Here is a 16,294-nt window from a genome sequence, read left to right on the forward strand (position 1 = left end):
GGGCTCTGCGTTTTCCAGGTTCTTTCTGTTAGGGAATAAAATAATGATTCCCCTTCCCCTTACCCACCCCATATCTCCGTTATGATGGGTACTTCATACATTTCTTGGGGCTTAGGAAGAGGAAAGGTTCGTGGGTTCCTAGAAGGCCTGAGCCCCATCGTGTTCTTCTTTATATCCCGGGTATGAGAGCACAGTGATGATTTTTTTTTTTTTTTTTTTTAATTTCTGTCCTGCCAGTTCTGTCTTCCTCCCTCTCTTCCTGCCTCTTCAAAGAAAACATCCATCCACCACCTCCTGTGTGCCATGATGTCAGTTCTTCAAATATTTTCCCTTTCAGGAGGTGGCTAAAATCAGCAGCGATGTTATCATTAAGTAGCACATTCTCAGTCCTGCCCTGGGAGCTGGGGGTTCGGGGCCCCGGGGGGCAGGATGTGTCCCCTGCCTTCAAGAAGCTCATAATTTGTCCAAGAAGGTGAAGGAAGGCACCCACAGCAGGAGGGCAGTATGGCAAACCCTGTGCTGTCCGCACACAGGAAGTCTGATGAGCAGAGAGGGCAGGGGGGGCTCACCGGCGGGAAACTGGAAAGTGCCATTTGACCGGGGCTTTGGCAACTCTGAAGCAAGTGTTCAGCAGATTTGGGCGGGACCCAGAGGGCAGGGATGGGAGCGGTGGGTTGTTCCCACGGAGGGGATAGAAGCCAACATGATGGGACGATATGTGCAGAGGATGACAGGGAATAATCCCCCCACCCCCGCCCCTGGCAAAGTGGGTTTGTGTGTATAACATTTTAATTTTTACAGAGAGAATATATTCCATATCTATCCCCCAAGTAATGTGCAGTTTTAAAAGGAGAATAAAAAGCAGTTAGCTCTCCTAATCTGAAACTCCGCTGAGAGGGGTCGTGTGGTTTGCTCCATCCGGATCTCAGAGAGCCCAGTGTTCTCCACTGTTCTCCTCTTAATGACTGGCCTGTGTGTTGTTGCCCTTGGCTGCTCGTGGTTTGGGGACCTGTCAGATGTGGCCAGGGTAGTTGGGTGAATGACCGAGAGCGTGGCAACCACGGGAGGAAACATCTCTGGATTTTTATTTATTTACTCATTGCTCAGACTGTTCTTCAGTTGTTTCTCTCATCCTTGTAGTACTCTGCCTTCATTTCTGTCCTGGGGGGTCTTGCCTCAGTTTCCCTCCCATACTCTAAGCACCTCGAGGGCGCGTAATACATATTATTTCAGTGTGTATCTCCTGCAGTGCTTCATGCGATGATTTTTATATATAGAAAATATTCAGGAGTGTCGGGGTGGCTCCTTGGGTTAAGCCTCTGCCTTTGGCTCAGGTCATGATCTCGGGATCCTGGGATTGAGCCCCACATCAGCTTTCTGCTCAGCGGGGAGCCTGTCCCCGCCTCCGCCCCCCCCCCCCCCCCCCGCCTCTCTGCCTACTCTGTTTGTCAAATAAATAAATAAAATCTTTAAAAAAAAAAAAAAAAGAAAATATTCAGTGGGTGGTGCTGAGCAGGGGGACATACTGGAGCCGGATTATGAAGGCCTTGAATGCAGAGTGGAGTTGAGCTACAGCCTGTGTTGTAGGTGGTGAATGGAGAACGGAACGTCTCCATACAGTTCAGTCCACTTCGTGGTTGGGTTGTGCCCGCTCCTCGTGAGATTCTGTTCTCAGGAAGCACTTGGTAATGACCTCGAGAGAAGTTGTGTTGAGTCGAGACTGTCTTCGGTGCAGTTGGTCTGGAGTTAAGGCATGATGAGCTTGCAAGTCAAAGCTGGGTGGAGTTCCCAGCTATATACCACTTACCCGTTTGGTAACTTGGGTGGGTGTCTTCGCGGGTTGAGGCCCAGGCTGCATTCATAAACTGGGAGTTGTGGCAGGGGGAGGGGTGAAGCAAGGCTAAGTGTCTGCGGGTCCAAGCACAGGGCTTTCCCTGGTGCTCACGCAAGGGGATCTTCAGCACACGCCGTTGTCCACCTCCCTCCCGTCTTGCTGCGCATCTGCCTGCCACACAGTGGGGTTCTCATTGCACTTAACCCTCAAGTTTCAATCTGTTTAGTTGGCACACACTGTAAAGAATATCCTTGATGATCGTGGTTTCCATATTAAAAGAATGACCAAGTGCCCGGGCACTTAGAATCCTCTGGGTTTTTTTTTTTTAGCCTGTTTCCTCAGCAGTCGCTCATCCGCGTGTGAGTGTCATGTTGATGGAACACGTGGGTAACTCAACTTTGTCCAGCAGCTGCTGCGGGAGCCACGGAAGATCTGGCTTTCTTCTTCTAGCGAGAGTTGTTTTTATAGTAAGAACTGAATTCTGGAAATCCAGTGGGGGACGCGTGGCTGGCCTATTCATAAAGATAATTTTACAATCTGCCACAAATTATGAGAATTTTCGCCACACTTAGCCCTTGGCCAAAACCTAATTCCTGCTATCTCATTCAATGAAGAATCTATTCTGAATTAGAAGGTTATTGTAACAAGTAAGTAGCTTGTATGATGCCCTTTTAATGTGAAGATATCACAGGAAAGGGCTCCTTTTACTTGGAAACCATTTCTGTGGCCATACCATTTTGAAAGTTGAGGGTGCTGCAAAGATTCTGAGAACGTTTTCAGTGTAGCATGGAAAAGCTGTTCGGTTTCAATAACCCTGAGAGTAGGAGCATGGGGGGTTTATATAAGATGCCATGTCGTGTGGTGTTCTGGACAGAAACCTTATATATATTACCAGTTCAAGCAATGAGAGTATATAAACCAAGTGCAGTGACATTATGTAATAGCCCCAGGAACATTTAAAATCACTTCGAGGTGCCAGAGGCTTCCTATATTATTTATCCTATTATTATTTATTATTATAAGCTTCCTAAATTATTTATTATTTATTTATATTATTAGAACTTCCCTGGTGGATATGGCAGTCCCCCAGGGTAGGTTCTTTATTCCCATTTCACAGGCGAGGAACTAAAAGGTCTAGAGACGTTAAGCAAGTTGCCCGCATTCCCACAGCTGATAAGTACATCTTCACCAGGAAGACGAAGGTGTAGGCAGCCCTACTTCTGAATCCAAAACAGAAACCAGTCTGCAGCATCGCCCACCGTTCAACGTTCTCCAGCAAAGACCCACAGTTTCTGGCACTTTGAATGTGTGGATTTCACACTTCTTTAAAGGCCAGATAATTAATAAATAAACAGAGTGTTCTTAGCAAAGTTTTTCATTAACAAGACTCTCCTGAATTGATGTTGAGATTAGCTTTTTTTTGGATCAGGTCCATAGGCCTGTGGCATGTGGAGGTCGGCGCGGGTAGAAGGGGGTAAGGAGGGTTGGTCTCCCTGGTGCCAAGTTACGAGAGCAGAACGAAAGTCTGGATAATTGTGCTGCCTGTCCCTGAAATTGGCCTTAACTGTAGAAGGGCTTACAGTTTTCAGGTGATACTGCCGGTGCTGACCACTGTGTACGATCTTTTTCTAGATAATTTTTCCTGTGTATAGGAGAGCTCACTCATCAGTTCATTGTTGAAAGCATTTATTGAGTATCCCTTAACAGATGCCTGGTGTACAGTTAGAACTAGATGTTTATTTCCATGGAGCAGGCACAGTTCTCAGTGGAGGATGAATGACCCCCCCCACCACCACCACCACAGGGTATATGCTGGGTACACAAGGGTACAAAGGAGAAGATGACTAACTCTGTTTGGTTGGCTCCCAGAAGACTTATGGGAGGAGATATTTGAGTTGGGGCTTACAGGGATGAGGGGAGTTTGTACACAAAGGAGAAGGGAAAGGACATTTAAGGACATATGGTGTGTACAGTGGCATGGGGGTATGGAAAAGCATGACAAGGACTTGGGGAACTCTGTGAAGCTTCTCGTACCAGAATAGAGGAGCCCTCTACAGGAATGGACTGTTAGGCCTGGGTACTGGACGAAGGAGTGTGTTTTTCTTACAGTGACCAAGGATCTAATGATGCAAGAAAGCAACATAATCAGATGTGGGTGTAAAAGAAAAGGCAAATGCCCAAAAGGTGAACGATAACTTCCCTGGCAGCCTGGGTGGGGGGTGTTGTTTAGGGAGCAAGAAGCATAGGTTCCGTTAAATCCCATACACACCTTGTGTGTACAGAATACAAAGATGCTGAACACAGATACCCTACCCTTAAGGAGCTCACAGTCGGTTACACAAGGAAGTCTCAGCAGAGCCACAGTGCAGTCAGAGCAGGGCAGAAGGGTGAGTCTCTGCTCCTTTCAGAGTCAAGCCATGCTAAGCGATTCGTTTGTAACTCGCCCTGGCTTCTACGGTCAGTTTGCTTTGTCATGTTGTGGTCTCTGCCAACCACTGGTCTGTGAGGTGGGCTCGGGGCTCCAGGCTCCCTGGCTGTCATTCTTCTTCACACGCTCCCTGTCTAGTACATGTTTAAGTGGGGGGAGCGGGGTTCGTGGGGGAGATACCCTTTTTCCTGGGTCTAGAAGGATTTCGCCTGATTGTTATAAGAGGTATTGCAACTCTGAGCAAAACCTCAGGATGGCAGGATAGTTCGGGGGATTGAAAGCCCCACATGCATTTTGATGGCGGTAAGATGGATTCAGGTAAGGATGGATGAGGTATGGCATGAAAACAGAGCTTTCGGGCCAGGTGTTGGGACAGCACTGAACACCATGCTAAAGCAGGTTGACCTTTAGACCGTGGGCAGTGGGGCGTTGAAGGTCATGGGGCAGTAGAGTGGCAAAGCCAGGCTATGCTCTGTCGGTAGCTGTGTATAGGAGGGACTGCAAAGAACAACAGCCAGAGGCATAAACTAATCAAGGCCCGTGAAGTTACCCATTAGAGAAGTAAAAAAGTGATGCTCTAGCATCTCTTACTGCTTCCTACAGAACAAACCATTCGAAAAACTGACTTCATTCATATTTATTTTCCTCCTAGAAGCAATGACAACAGAAAGAATTTCTCTCCAGCATAGCAGGATTGTATCTCATAAGAAGCATTGGACAGGTTTACTTGCTTGTCTCTTTTTGACCCTGGTGGTCTAGGGTGGACGTGGAGTTTGTAAGCCATCCCACTGAGATGAAGGAACGCGTGGTGTTTTATGGGGCCCATGCCCTATCACGTTATCAGCTGCCGTTGGCCGATGGGAACTCCCCGAAGCAGGGTTTTCATTATGACCATGCATCCTGAAGGGATGTGAGGGATAAGTTCCAACAAACCAGAATTAACACAGCCTTCCTCTGCATATTCTTTCTTATAAAGCTAGTCCTTTGAGCTCCTGGGTGAACGCAGACGCAGGTTCTTTTAGGGGACCTGCTGGTGTTCACCTCCTGAAGGCCATCAGTCCATTCTGTAAACCTTTAGATTGGGAACATGAAGTACCAGCCCCTGATGACCCAGAACAGGTTGTCTGGCCCCTTTCTGGTGATTTTCCATATGGGTGCCAATTTTTTGGTCAGTGATTTTTTTTTTTTTTTAAGATTTTAAATTTATTTATTTGTGAGAGAGAGAGAGATCACAAGTAGGCAGAGAGGCAGGCAGAGTGGGAGGGAGAAGCAGGCTCCCTGCTGAGCGGAGAGCCTGATGTGGGACTCCATCCCAGGACCCTTGGATCATGACCTGAGCCAAAGGCAGAGGCTTAACCCACTGAGCCACCCAGGTGTCCCTGGTCAGTGATTTATATTGGGGATTAACTGAGACACTGGTGTCTAAACTTCCTCATAGGCAGGACTCTGGGGTTGGTTCAGGTGCTTTTCTTTTCTTTTTGGCTGTTGGGTGGGGGGTGAATCCCCCTTTATCCCCACTCTTAGCTTTTGTACCCCTGTCCCACCCACTCTGGTCTCCATCCCTGTCATTTGGTCATGCATTCCATCAGCTTGTATTTCCCGAGGGCCTGCTGTGTTCTTGACCCCGGGGGGTGTACAGTGATGAACAAAACCCAGTGTGTGCTCCATGCTCCTGTGGGACTTGCTGTCTGGAAGTGGGAGCGGCAGGCATTTATCATGTGAGCAGTCAGAGAAATGGGACGTGGCCCCTGGGATGCAGGCCTGGGGTAGGACACAGTGACTGGACCCCATTCTTACAGGTCAGTCTTTCCCCGGTGTAGGTTCCTTGAAGGCGAAATGGCATCTTTATGCCCTCCTGCTTCTGGCATGTTGCTTGTGATCTTGTAGGTTTTGTCCCTTGTCTGACTAGAGGGTGACAGATGAGCTTTGGTAGATTTCCTCCTCTCCTCCTCCCCGCCCCCATTCTTGCATATACAGTGGCAGCGGGATTGGAGAAAAGGGGAATTACCAGCTCCTTCCTGGTGAGTTTGTACTCTCTGCTGCCCCCTATGGTGGGCTCCAGTGATACAAACTCCCTATATATGGGGCAGGACAGGGTCATTAAACATTCCTGCTCTGTAGACTCCTCTCTGGCCAATGACGTTTCGCTCACACATTGTCCCCTACACCTGTGCTTTTCGCTGTTGGCTTTCATCATTCAAGATATTTTTTCCTTTAAATGAAGCTCAGCTGATTAAAAAAAAAAAAAAAGCGTTGATGGCTAGAGAGTATTTGACCACCACCTAGAGAACCGTGCTGAGAAAGTACTCCATAACCATGCTTTCTGTTGGGTGCTGCTGCTGTGTTGGAGGACAGAGCTGTGTCCCGGCGGTGTTGTCACCTGGAGGAAGGCATCTTCTTTGCTTCTTTTCACTGGGTCATCTTTTCCTTTTCTGTTCTCACTTTATGTCGATGATCCAATGTCAAACTGGGTTATAGGGAAGGAGGAGCCCTCCTTCTGCCCCTGCCAGTGACTCATGCCACAAACATTGGGCTGCCTGGAAGGGAGAAACAGGAAACATGAATGTCGATGCTCCTTATTCTCCGAGATTCCATCGTCTGGTTGGAGCTGTGACATGTACCGAAACGATTGCGTATAAGGTGGGAAGGATGTAAGCCAGCAGCAAAGCAGCCCAAGTCAGAGGCTGGGGATGTTTACGGAAAGGGGAGACCCCTTCCTTCTCAAAGGCTCCTGAAGGACAAGACATTTGGAAGGTGTGCAGAAATGGCCTGGAGCGGTGTGGGACATGAAAGCAGTTTTTCAGGCAGGTACGAAGCTCAGAAAGCTCAAGGAGTTACCAAGGAAGCTTCTGGTAGTCTGGCAGGGCCCTTGGGCTGAGTCGGGGTTCAGGAGGGTATGTGGAAGACCGGAAGGTTACAACCAGGGTATCAGTCCCTATTTGATGCAGCTTTGTTCTAGCAATCAAGAGAAGTTTGAGCTTACTTTCTGATTCTCATTCTTTACATGGTTAAAAGACGGGAGGCGCCATCAGGTATCCCTCACAGCCAAGGGAGGCCCAGTGTGCATCAGTGAGAGCTCCCCCCGCCCCCAGGGCGGTTCAGCCCTTCCCTGGCCTGACTTTGCCTCTGCATTGGGCTATGGCCAGGAAGAGGAGGTTCCAGTTGTTACTTCTTCCTTTGTGGCTCCCTGCCTCCATTCAATTACAAAGTGGCTCTTTCGCTCTGAAAGCCCCGAATCTCTGGGCTACAATTTCTAGCCACAGACCCTGCATTTGCTGTGCCTCAAACATGACCTTGAGGCCACATCCCATCACACACCCAGGCCACAACAGCGCTAACCAGTCTTCCCTGTAGGCAAGGCAAGCCCAGTGCAAACTCCACGCCTTTCCCTTGCCGGGGTCTCCCTCTCCTCCGTCCCTTTAGCGGGAGGTTTCATGGCAATCAGGGATGCAGGAGGAGCCGCTATGGTTCATTTCCAACAGTGCTAAGTTCTTTAAGAGAAAGAGATGAAATGAGAGCCGGGTTGCAGTGCCAGGGTACGGATCCCAGTGTAAAAGCGGCATGAGGGGGCTCTGTCTGTCTTTGCTTCTGCCTCCTGCCTATGGGAACAGCCAGACTGCCCGCAGCTGCAGAGCCTCAGACAGAAGCATCAGGATGTGTGTTTCCAAAGGCCATTTGATGCCGCAGGGAAGCCGTAGTGTACTGACACTTGGTGCTGGACCGTGGCATTGCCACTCAGCTCTATAGGCTATTCCAAGTATGTATAGAGAAGTAAGAAGGAGTGCACATGTGCATGCCAACCATAGAATCTGGAAACTCGTGGGCTCAGAAAGGAAGTGTGCAGCAGTCACGGGAGCCTGCGCGTCAGCAGGTGCCAGATTCCTGCTCATAGGTGTAAGGAAGGGCTGCTCTTCCATCTAGAATGGCCTTCCACCCACACCCCTCTGTGCTGCCTGTCAAAATCCGCCTGATCGCTTTAGTTAATGATATGCATACTGAAGTCTGAGTGTCCCCATGCCTGTGACCACCACAGCGACATGGAACGCAACAGCAACAGTAAAATGAGACAGCTTGGCAGACGGGTAGAGGAATAGAAGGACGTGTCCTAGTGAGTATAGACAAAGTGAATGGTAGGATCCATGATGTGGGTCTGTAGTGTGCACTGTGGAATTCTTTCTGTAAAGAAACTTACGTTATGTCTGAAATTTTTCATAATAAAATGTTGGAGAAAATGCCATCAGTCCTTCAGGGCCTAGGTTATGTTCAGGACTTTGGGGAAGAAGACTTTCTAGACTTTCTCAGTTACTTGTGGCCAGTAACGTGTGCGTGTTATCAGGTCCTCTTTCATGGCATTCGTCGTGGTGGGACCTGGAGAGCTGGTTTGCTCTTTCACCTCTGTGTTGGGCAGTGACCTCCCTGTGGACAAGCAGGTATCTTCTCTTTATATCCCTGATGCACCAGGCAGGCATCATGTAAGGGATAAAGGACATGGTCCCCACTTGACAGTAGAATTAGTTTGGAATGTCATATCTAACTTTGCAGTTACCTTTGCTGAAAGTCACGTTTGTAATGTAAAGTTGACTGGATCAAGCCCCACTCTCTATGTGCGTGTTTTATTTTGTAAAGATTTTACTTATTTATTTTAGAGAGCGTGAGAGCATGAGCAGGGGAGGGGCAGAGGAAGAGCGAGAGTGAGTCCCAAGCTGACTCCATGCTGAGCACAAAAGCCAGATGCAGGGCTCAGTTCTCAGGATCCTGAGATCACAACCTGAGCTGAAACCAAGAGTCGGATGCAGAACGACTGAGCCACCCTGGCGCCTCTGTGTGTGTGTTTTAGAAGGGAGAGTACAGGAATTAGGGTTAATACTTCTAATACCCAACACTCTATAAAAAAGTCATGCCTATAAGAAAAGACAATGCTGTGCGGAGCCAAGGCTGCCAGTTGAGTTACGTCAGTGATAACTGGTGCCCTGAGCTCCCAGTCCTTGGTAAAGGACTTCTGCACCATAGGACCACAGTTCAATTCCAGGGCTCTGGACCATGTGGATTCACCCCATATGGGAAGCCGTGCTATAGAAATGCACAGAAATTGGACTCAGAATGTTCTATCAAGGTCACTGACAAAAATCCATTCAGAACCTAGTTGATTTCCCCAAAATATGTACAAACCCCAAGTGCCAAGAAGATAGTCCTAAATCATTTGGAATGCCATACTTGTTTCCATAATGGGTAGGCATATTTTAATTCTGGGAAGATTTAGAATTGAAAATAGAAGTTTTTAATTGAAGCAAAGTCATAGTGTTAATATTGGACTTAGAGGATCTAGACATATTTGATGTTTCAAGTAATTATTTAAAATAATTTGGCCCATGCAACAGGTTAGCCTGTTTTTCCAAATTAAAATGGGAAATCAAGTAGCTGATTTAGACTTGATTTTGGGGAAGGTTGAAGTCTTACTAGATTCATAAGCAGTATTAGAGTGTTTAAGATAATTTATTAGGTTTCTAAGAGTTGTTTAAGGAAAGGTTTTAGAAGTTAGGTCAAACAATTCTAATAATTAAAAGAATTAAATGTATTCTAAATTAAATATGTAATTTTAAATGTTTAAAGGAGTTTAATGGCTTTGTAAGATGGACCAAACCATTATTTGAATGGCCCTTTGATAGGATTATAGAGGCACCTGGGTGGCTCGGTCTGACTCTTGATTTCCGCTCAGTGTCCTGAAATCGAGCCCCATATCTGACTCCCCGCTCAGTGTGGAGTCTGCTTGAGATTCACTCTCTCCCTCTGCCCCCCACCCCCCGGCAATGCTCACACACACATTCTCTTTCTCTTTCTCTCTCTCTCTCTCTCTCTCTCTCTCTCAAACAAATAAATAAATAAATCTTAGGGGAAAAAACAAAAAAGAAAGTGATTATAAAAGTTATAGAAGTCATGCTTAAAACCTAAGGATGAGTTAGGGTGTTTAAACTTGTTTTTTTAAGTAAATGAATAAAATACACATTTTTAAAACCTGGTAAGCCCAAATAGCATTTCTGTACATGAAGCCGCCCTCACGGTGATTAGAAAATTCATGTGAACTAAAGTGATGAACAAACACTTGTTCAATCAGGTAGATGCTGAGAGTTAGTTGAGTTTGAATTTAAAATGCGAATCAGCGGATTTCTGTACTGAGGCGAGAAACACGGAAACCCCAAGTTAATTACCCTTCGTGGTTTCAGATGTGATATGGAAGAAGGAACAGGGTCTTGAAAGGTTAAGAATGGGGAAAGAGAGTCACGACAAGTTTCAGTGAAATGGTGGCTGTGATCTCGTGCTCAGCACGTGACAGGTGCCGGGTGAGGGCATGCTGTAGTTGTAGTAATTTTTGGAAGTGCTTTAATTAGAGTTTTCCTTGACACTAACCCCAAGGGGTGTCATATGCATAGACCCCAGGGTGTGCGCAGTCCCATGTGGCTGTCCTGGGTGTTGATCTCACCATTCATTCAGGTGGAGTTGTACTAAGCAATCAGTTACAGTTATGTGTCACACACATCACACAACCTTGTCTTCTTATCACGGAGAAAGAGTAGGGGGGCAGGGGACGTTTTTGCCATCTGGATAAGGTTCAAATGAAATTGCACGTAATGCAGAACCCTGGATTTATTTCGTGCTGGCCACTCAGACAGCCCTGAACAGGACGCACAGGGAGGCCCTGAGCTGGAGGGTGCTTGGCTAGTCTGCAGACGTTGTCGTTCAGGTCTGGCTTCTGGTAATTAGGTACTCCTGGCTGGGCTCGGCTGTCGGTGAGCCTTTGAGACAAATTGCAAAATCTGTACAACCATCTGAGAGATGGAGAAGTAGACCCCAATGACACTAGAGGGGATATTGGTAGTTCTCAGAAGTTTGAGAGAGAATGCTTGGAGAAGCAGTTCTTTAACCTGAATTTAGAGGTCCTTTTCCTGTGGTGAAAGGGTAAGTTCAGACAAGCATCAGGATCCGAGAGGATCCTGACAGGCTGCAATGATAGGCTTAATCTAACAGGATGAAATGCAGTGGAAATAAGTGTAAAGTTCTGTATTTGGATCAGAAAAATCCCAGCTCTGCATGAAAATACTGGGCACAGAGGTAGGGATCTATCAGAGGAGTAGTCTATATGAAAAAGACGTCTAGGAGTTCAAATGATACAAATTTGACAGTTGATTATGGTTCCCCAAAATCAAATGCAGCGTTACGTCACATTAACAGAGGTAGAGTATTTAGGATGAGGGAGGTGATAGACTTCTGCTATGGACTTGTCATAGGAGGAACACCACTGTAGTTCTGGGCTCTGAGAGGCTATGAGAAGAAACTAGACAAAGGATGGTCCCCTGGATGGATACGGTAGTGTTCCAAAGCTGTCACAGGTAACAGGAACAGAGGAGGTTTGGCCTGAGTACCACTCCAGGAAGACCTGAAAGCTGTCATTAATATCTGAAAGTCAGTCATGTGCAGAGCCTTGTTCTTGTTAAGAGGAACAAGGAGAGGGGCACCTGGGTTGCTCAGTCGGTTTAGCATCTGCCTTCAGCTCAGGTCATGATCCCAGGCTCCTGGGATAGAGCCCTGCATCGGGCTCCCCATTCAGCCGGAAGCCTGCTTTTCCCTCTTCCACTCCCCCTGCTTGTGTTCCCACCCTCGCGCTCTCTCTAATAATTAAATAAAATCTTTAAAAAAAGAAAGAATCTGGGGGATGAAAGTTATAAGAAGAAGCCCCAAATAAGAAGCATCCTTTTTTTTCCCCTTAAAAATGTTTTAAGGTAAAATGAACTGCTTCCATAATTCTAGAAGTGCTTGATTAGGCTTCTAAGATTGAGGCTTCTACTAGTGGGAGTGGATGACCTGGAGGCACTTCCCAGCCCCAGGATTCCATGATTCTTCTGCCTTCCCGTTGTGATCCTGTCCTTCGTGGTCCTACCACGGGCAGGCCGGCAGAGCCTTGATGACGGGAACCATCTAGGCAGTGCTGAGGGAGTCTTTAGAATCATCAGGTGAAATTTCCATACTCTTGGGTCAGTCATCAGTAATGCCACTAGTTCTGCCAGGGGAGATCGGGGTGGGGGGGTGGTCCTTCCCTTTGACCAGAAGCTGTGTTATTTCCTCATTTGCTCTTTCTGAGTGCCCAGCAGTGTGCTGGGTGCTGGGGAGGCTTCGGGGCAGAAACAAAGCTCTTGCCATCTTCAGGTATCAGCTTTGTCTGGGACGTAGGAGAGCACAGACAAACCCTACAGTGAGCCCCAAAGCTCATGTAGTATCAGTCGTACCCATCCCCACTTAGCTCTGGGGCTTTTTCCCATCACATTGTATAGTTCTTCAAAGTCAGGTGATTTGTTTGTCCTGGCCGGGTAGGGTCATATTGTTTCCCCTACAGGTTATGAAGTTTTGAGGAGGTTAAGTCATTTTTTTTCTTTTTCTCTTTCATGAACATGACCTTGTGTATAGTTAGTTACTAGCACAGTGACAACCTGTGGGGAGTGTCTCCTTTCATGGTAGGAGCAGTTCATTCCCCAGTGGTTCTACTGGCTCTAACGGGAGATAACTAGAAGGCTGGGTGAGGAGGAGCGGGCATGAAAACTTAGGATGGAAACGGGTTTGTGGCCCCCCCACCAGTTGCTCGTACAAGTTGAGCACCCCTTTAGGTACGAGCCTGTAAAGAAACCAAGAGACACATTTCTATCCTCAGTTGTTAATCCTAGTTCATCATTAAATGCCCTTCATGCTAAATTTCCCTTGGTAAGTATTGTTGCAAACAATTGTACTGTTTTCTTTTTCTAGCATTAATAGGTGTGCAGCTCCCGCTTAAGGAGTCCTGATTCTAAATTCTTTTTTTGCTTTCAGAGGCTGTTTTTTGGTTTCATTTTTGTGGGTTTTTTTTTTGTTTTGTTTTGTTTTTTAAGGTAACCCATCTTATTGTAAATTCTTCTTTCTTTCAGGTAGGAATGAATTGATAGCCAGATACATCAAACTCAGGACAGGCAAAACGAGGACCAGGAAACAGGTAAACTAACCAGCCTGGACACTGTGCATGTCAGCGAATGGCCCCAACGAGGCATTTTGGCTGCAGTGGCTGTCTGTGCTTTGGCTCCTAGGAGCCCCCAGTTGGAGTCCCCTATAAGGACGTCAGTGTTGTAGGTGTTTTCCATTGGCTCAGTTTTCACTGTTCATCATTTCAGTGACCCCTCACTGTGTGGTCTCACAACCTGGGAAAGCGTCTCCTCCAAGGACAGTGTAGACACTGCTCCTTTACTATATTTTAATACCTCCAGTTCTTTCCCGAACTGCGCATCTGTAAACACCGCGACAGCTGCGGGCGCGACTGTATGTTCGGAGGTCGTGAAACTTGGAGACTTTGCGCATTGTAAAATCCTGGAACCATTACCCGTGAGTCAACATTTCGATGGGACAGTAACCCCAGCAGCCGTGAGTCCTGGCCTAAACATAATACTGAACGGTGCGCGCCCAGGGACCGGTTGCTTCTTATGCTTATGGCCTTTGGTCAGTAGCTGCTGTGATGGAAATGAAGTTACAACTTAAAAAACCTTTGGGCAGAGCAGTGTCAGGAATTTTGCTCTGCCCTTTGTCAGGGCTCTGGCTCTCCTTGTTCCTTCTGATGGAAAGCAGCCCAGACCCCCCGACCCAGTTCAGAACTGAAATGGACGAGAAATTCGGGTTTAACGAAAAATAGAAAAAGGAAGGAAGAGGGGCCGGGGTGGGTGGAATCAGACCAGCCTCACGGGTGAGTTATTAACAGAACAAAATTATTTTTGGACGTTGACCTATGCGGCTCTGTCTGGCATGGATTTTTTTAAAAAAGATCATCGTATCAAAAGGCGAGCTCAGCTGTGGTCTCGCTAAGCGTGAGCAGCAGATTCTAGTTCTCTGCTCCATGATGAATTGTTTTCACGAGTGTTTACAGCGGGGAGAGCTTTTCCCCAGGAATGCTTCCATGTGCCCCCGCCAGGAGCCTGGCTGCTGAGTCAGCACAGAGGGCTGTGGCCTCCTGCCAGTGCACAGAGGCAGGGGCATTGTCTGTTCAGTGGATGTCCCCCGTCCCCCACCCCCCCGCCCCAGCAGTGGACAGAGGCCCTCAGCAAGTCAGAGAATCACGTGAGAACAGAACTCGGAAGAGAACAAGTGAAAGCAGGAGCCAGTGAAAGCAGGAGCCGGATGGAGGGGTGAAGAGGATGGGGGAGTTCCTGCTTCTCTGTACTTAAAAAAAACAAAAAACAAACAAAAAAACAAATTGGAAAAAAAAAATCATTGAAACTGAAAGATAAAAGGATCTTTTATTACCCTAAATCCTGATTTTAGAGTCAGCAGAGTATTTGAAATAAAATAACCACCTTTCTCAGTCTGAGTCGCTGAACTTTTAAATGGAAGTTTCTGAATTTCTGAAACAGACAGATCTAATTCCCAACACGCTGAAAGCCTTGGACCTGAGCTGTCTGCTGGTCTAGGAGCTCTGGTCATGTGCCCAAGCCCTTCACTGGGGGACTCTTCTAAATTTAACCAAGTCCCACTGAAAGAGATGCAAATTTGTTTACCCAGTGGAATGGTCGTGTTTCAGAAGCTGGGCTTGGCTGGCTTTCCACACCCGGCGTCCTGGGGATGTTTTTAGGCAGCCGTGGGTGATACCTCTCCAATGTGAATTTGTTGTTCAGCAAATCGTGTGGTTTTCCACCCAGATTTTTAACAGGATGGCTGGCTGGCTGTATTCACACTTTTTGCTTTGTAATAATATGCAAATCCACTTGGCGCCCAGTCAATATCCAGAAGAGTGGAAGGATTAAAGATATTTATAAGGGCAAAAAAAAAAAAAATTGCTCTGCTAACTGGGTCTTTCCATTTCTCTTTGAGATCTAATTTACATGTCAGTATTATTTTAACATTTGCTACAGAATCCAGAGCTCTTAATGAGATCAGAATATAACAGACAGCTTCAGCTTTTTTGATTCTGCAGAATGTGCTAATTTATGGATAGTCTCTTCTAAATTGAGAAGGGATTTTCCCTCCTGATACTGAGAAGCTATAAATATTTTCATTTGCCTCTAGCCCCACCTTTTAAATTTCATAAAGAAAACAACTCCACTCTCCCCCTCTCATCCTGTGCCCGTGATTTCTCCCTGGTGAGAAAACTAAGAGCAGCCTAACTTTCATCCTGAATCAAGTCACTGCAGTGATGACCCAGTCTGAAAAGCTTAGAACAGCGCTGGGGGCTTGGTGTCTGGCTGGGACTGTGTATTCCTAACTGCAGAGCTTTGTTGAGATGCAAATAACCTCCCCCCTCAACCCCCCACCCCAGAACCCTCCCAAGGAGTAGCGATTTTATATTTGATTTCCTTTTTTTGTTTTGTTTTGTTTTGTTTTGTTTCCCCTCATAAACCCGAACAATGTAGGTGTCTAGTCATATACAGGTCTTAGCAAGAAAGAAAGTTCGAGAAATTCAAGCCGCCATTAAGGTACGTCTGGCTTGCCCAGTTGTAGGGGGCTTTTCATCTCCATGGTTACAGGCTTTTCCTTTGTTTTCCTCCCTTCCCCTACCCTGCAGGTGTCTAGTCACATTCAGGTTCTTGCCAGAAGGAAATCTCGTGATTTTCATTCCAAGCTAAAGGTATGCGCTTTCCTGCTTTTTGGCTTGTGGTTGCTATGCATCTCACTTCCTGTTTTCCATGGTGACTGGTGAATGCCTGGTGCTGGGATTCTCGTAACCTAGTTTCCTCGCATGTGAGAGCTGTTTACATTTCTTTGTGTCTAATCTCTCTTTCTGTACTAGCCTCACATTAAGCTCAGTGTGTGTGTGTGTGTGTGTGTGTGTGTGTCCCTAATAACAATGCAAATGCAGCAGAGAGCTGGTCTTGATAACTTTTCAGCACAGAAACATGATTTTTTTTTTAACCTTCAAATGTCCACCAAACAGCCCTGGGCTATGAGAGGGGGGGAGAAAAGGTCCAGAGACACCAAGTTATTGTAGAAATAGCAAATAAATAAAATAAGAATCAACTTCCAGAGTAGTTACC

General features: G+C 46.7%; 1 protein-coding gene across 11 annotated transcripts in view; it reads left to right on the forward strand.

The window, feature by feature from the left end:
- TEAD1 (TEA domain transcription factor 1) overlaps positions 1-16,294 on the forward strand; it is a 253,414-nt gene that overhangs the window by 170,290 nt on the left and 66,830 nt on the right. For 4 of the 11 annotated variants that reach the window (XM_032853505.1, XM_032853499.1, XM_032853498.1 and 1 more), the window contains 3 exons: positions 13,211-13,275; positions 15,674-15,736; positions 15,826-15,888. In XM_032853505.1, coding sequence (XP_032709396.1) covers positions 13,211-13,275; positions 15,674-15,736; positions 15,826-15,888 — 191 coding nt within the window. Of the gene's footprint in view, positions 1-503; positions 508-13,210; positions 13,276-15,673; positions 15,737-15,825; positions 15,889-16,294 lie in introns of all 11 variants that reach the window. The other 7 variants (XM_032853506.1, XM_032853507.1, XM_032853501.1 and 4 more) reach the window with 3 other exon arrangements.

The sequence above is a fragment of the Lontra canadensis genome, unplaced genomic scaffold (assembly GCF_010015895.1).
Source record: "Lontra canadensis isolate GAN:19392208 unplaced genomic scaffold, GSC_riverotter_1.0 scaffold7, whole genome shotgun sequence".
Classification (NCBI taxonomy): domain Eukaryota; kingdom Metazoa; phylum Chordata; class Mammalia; order Carnivora; family Mustelidae; genus Lontra; species Lontra canadensis.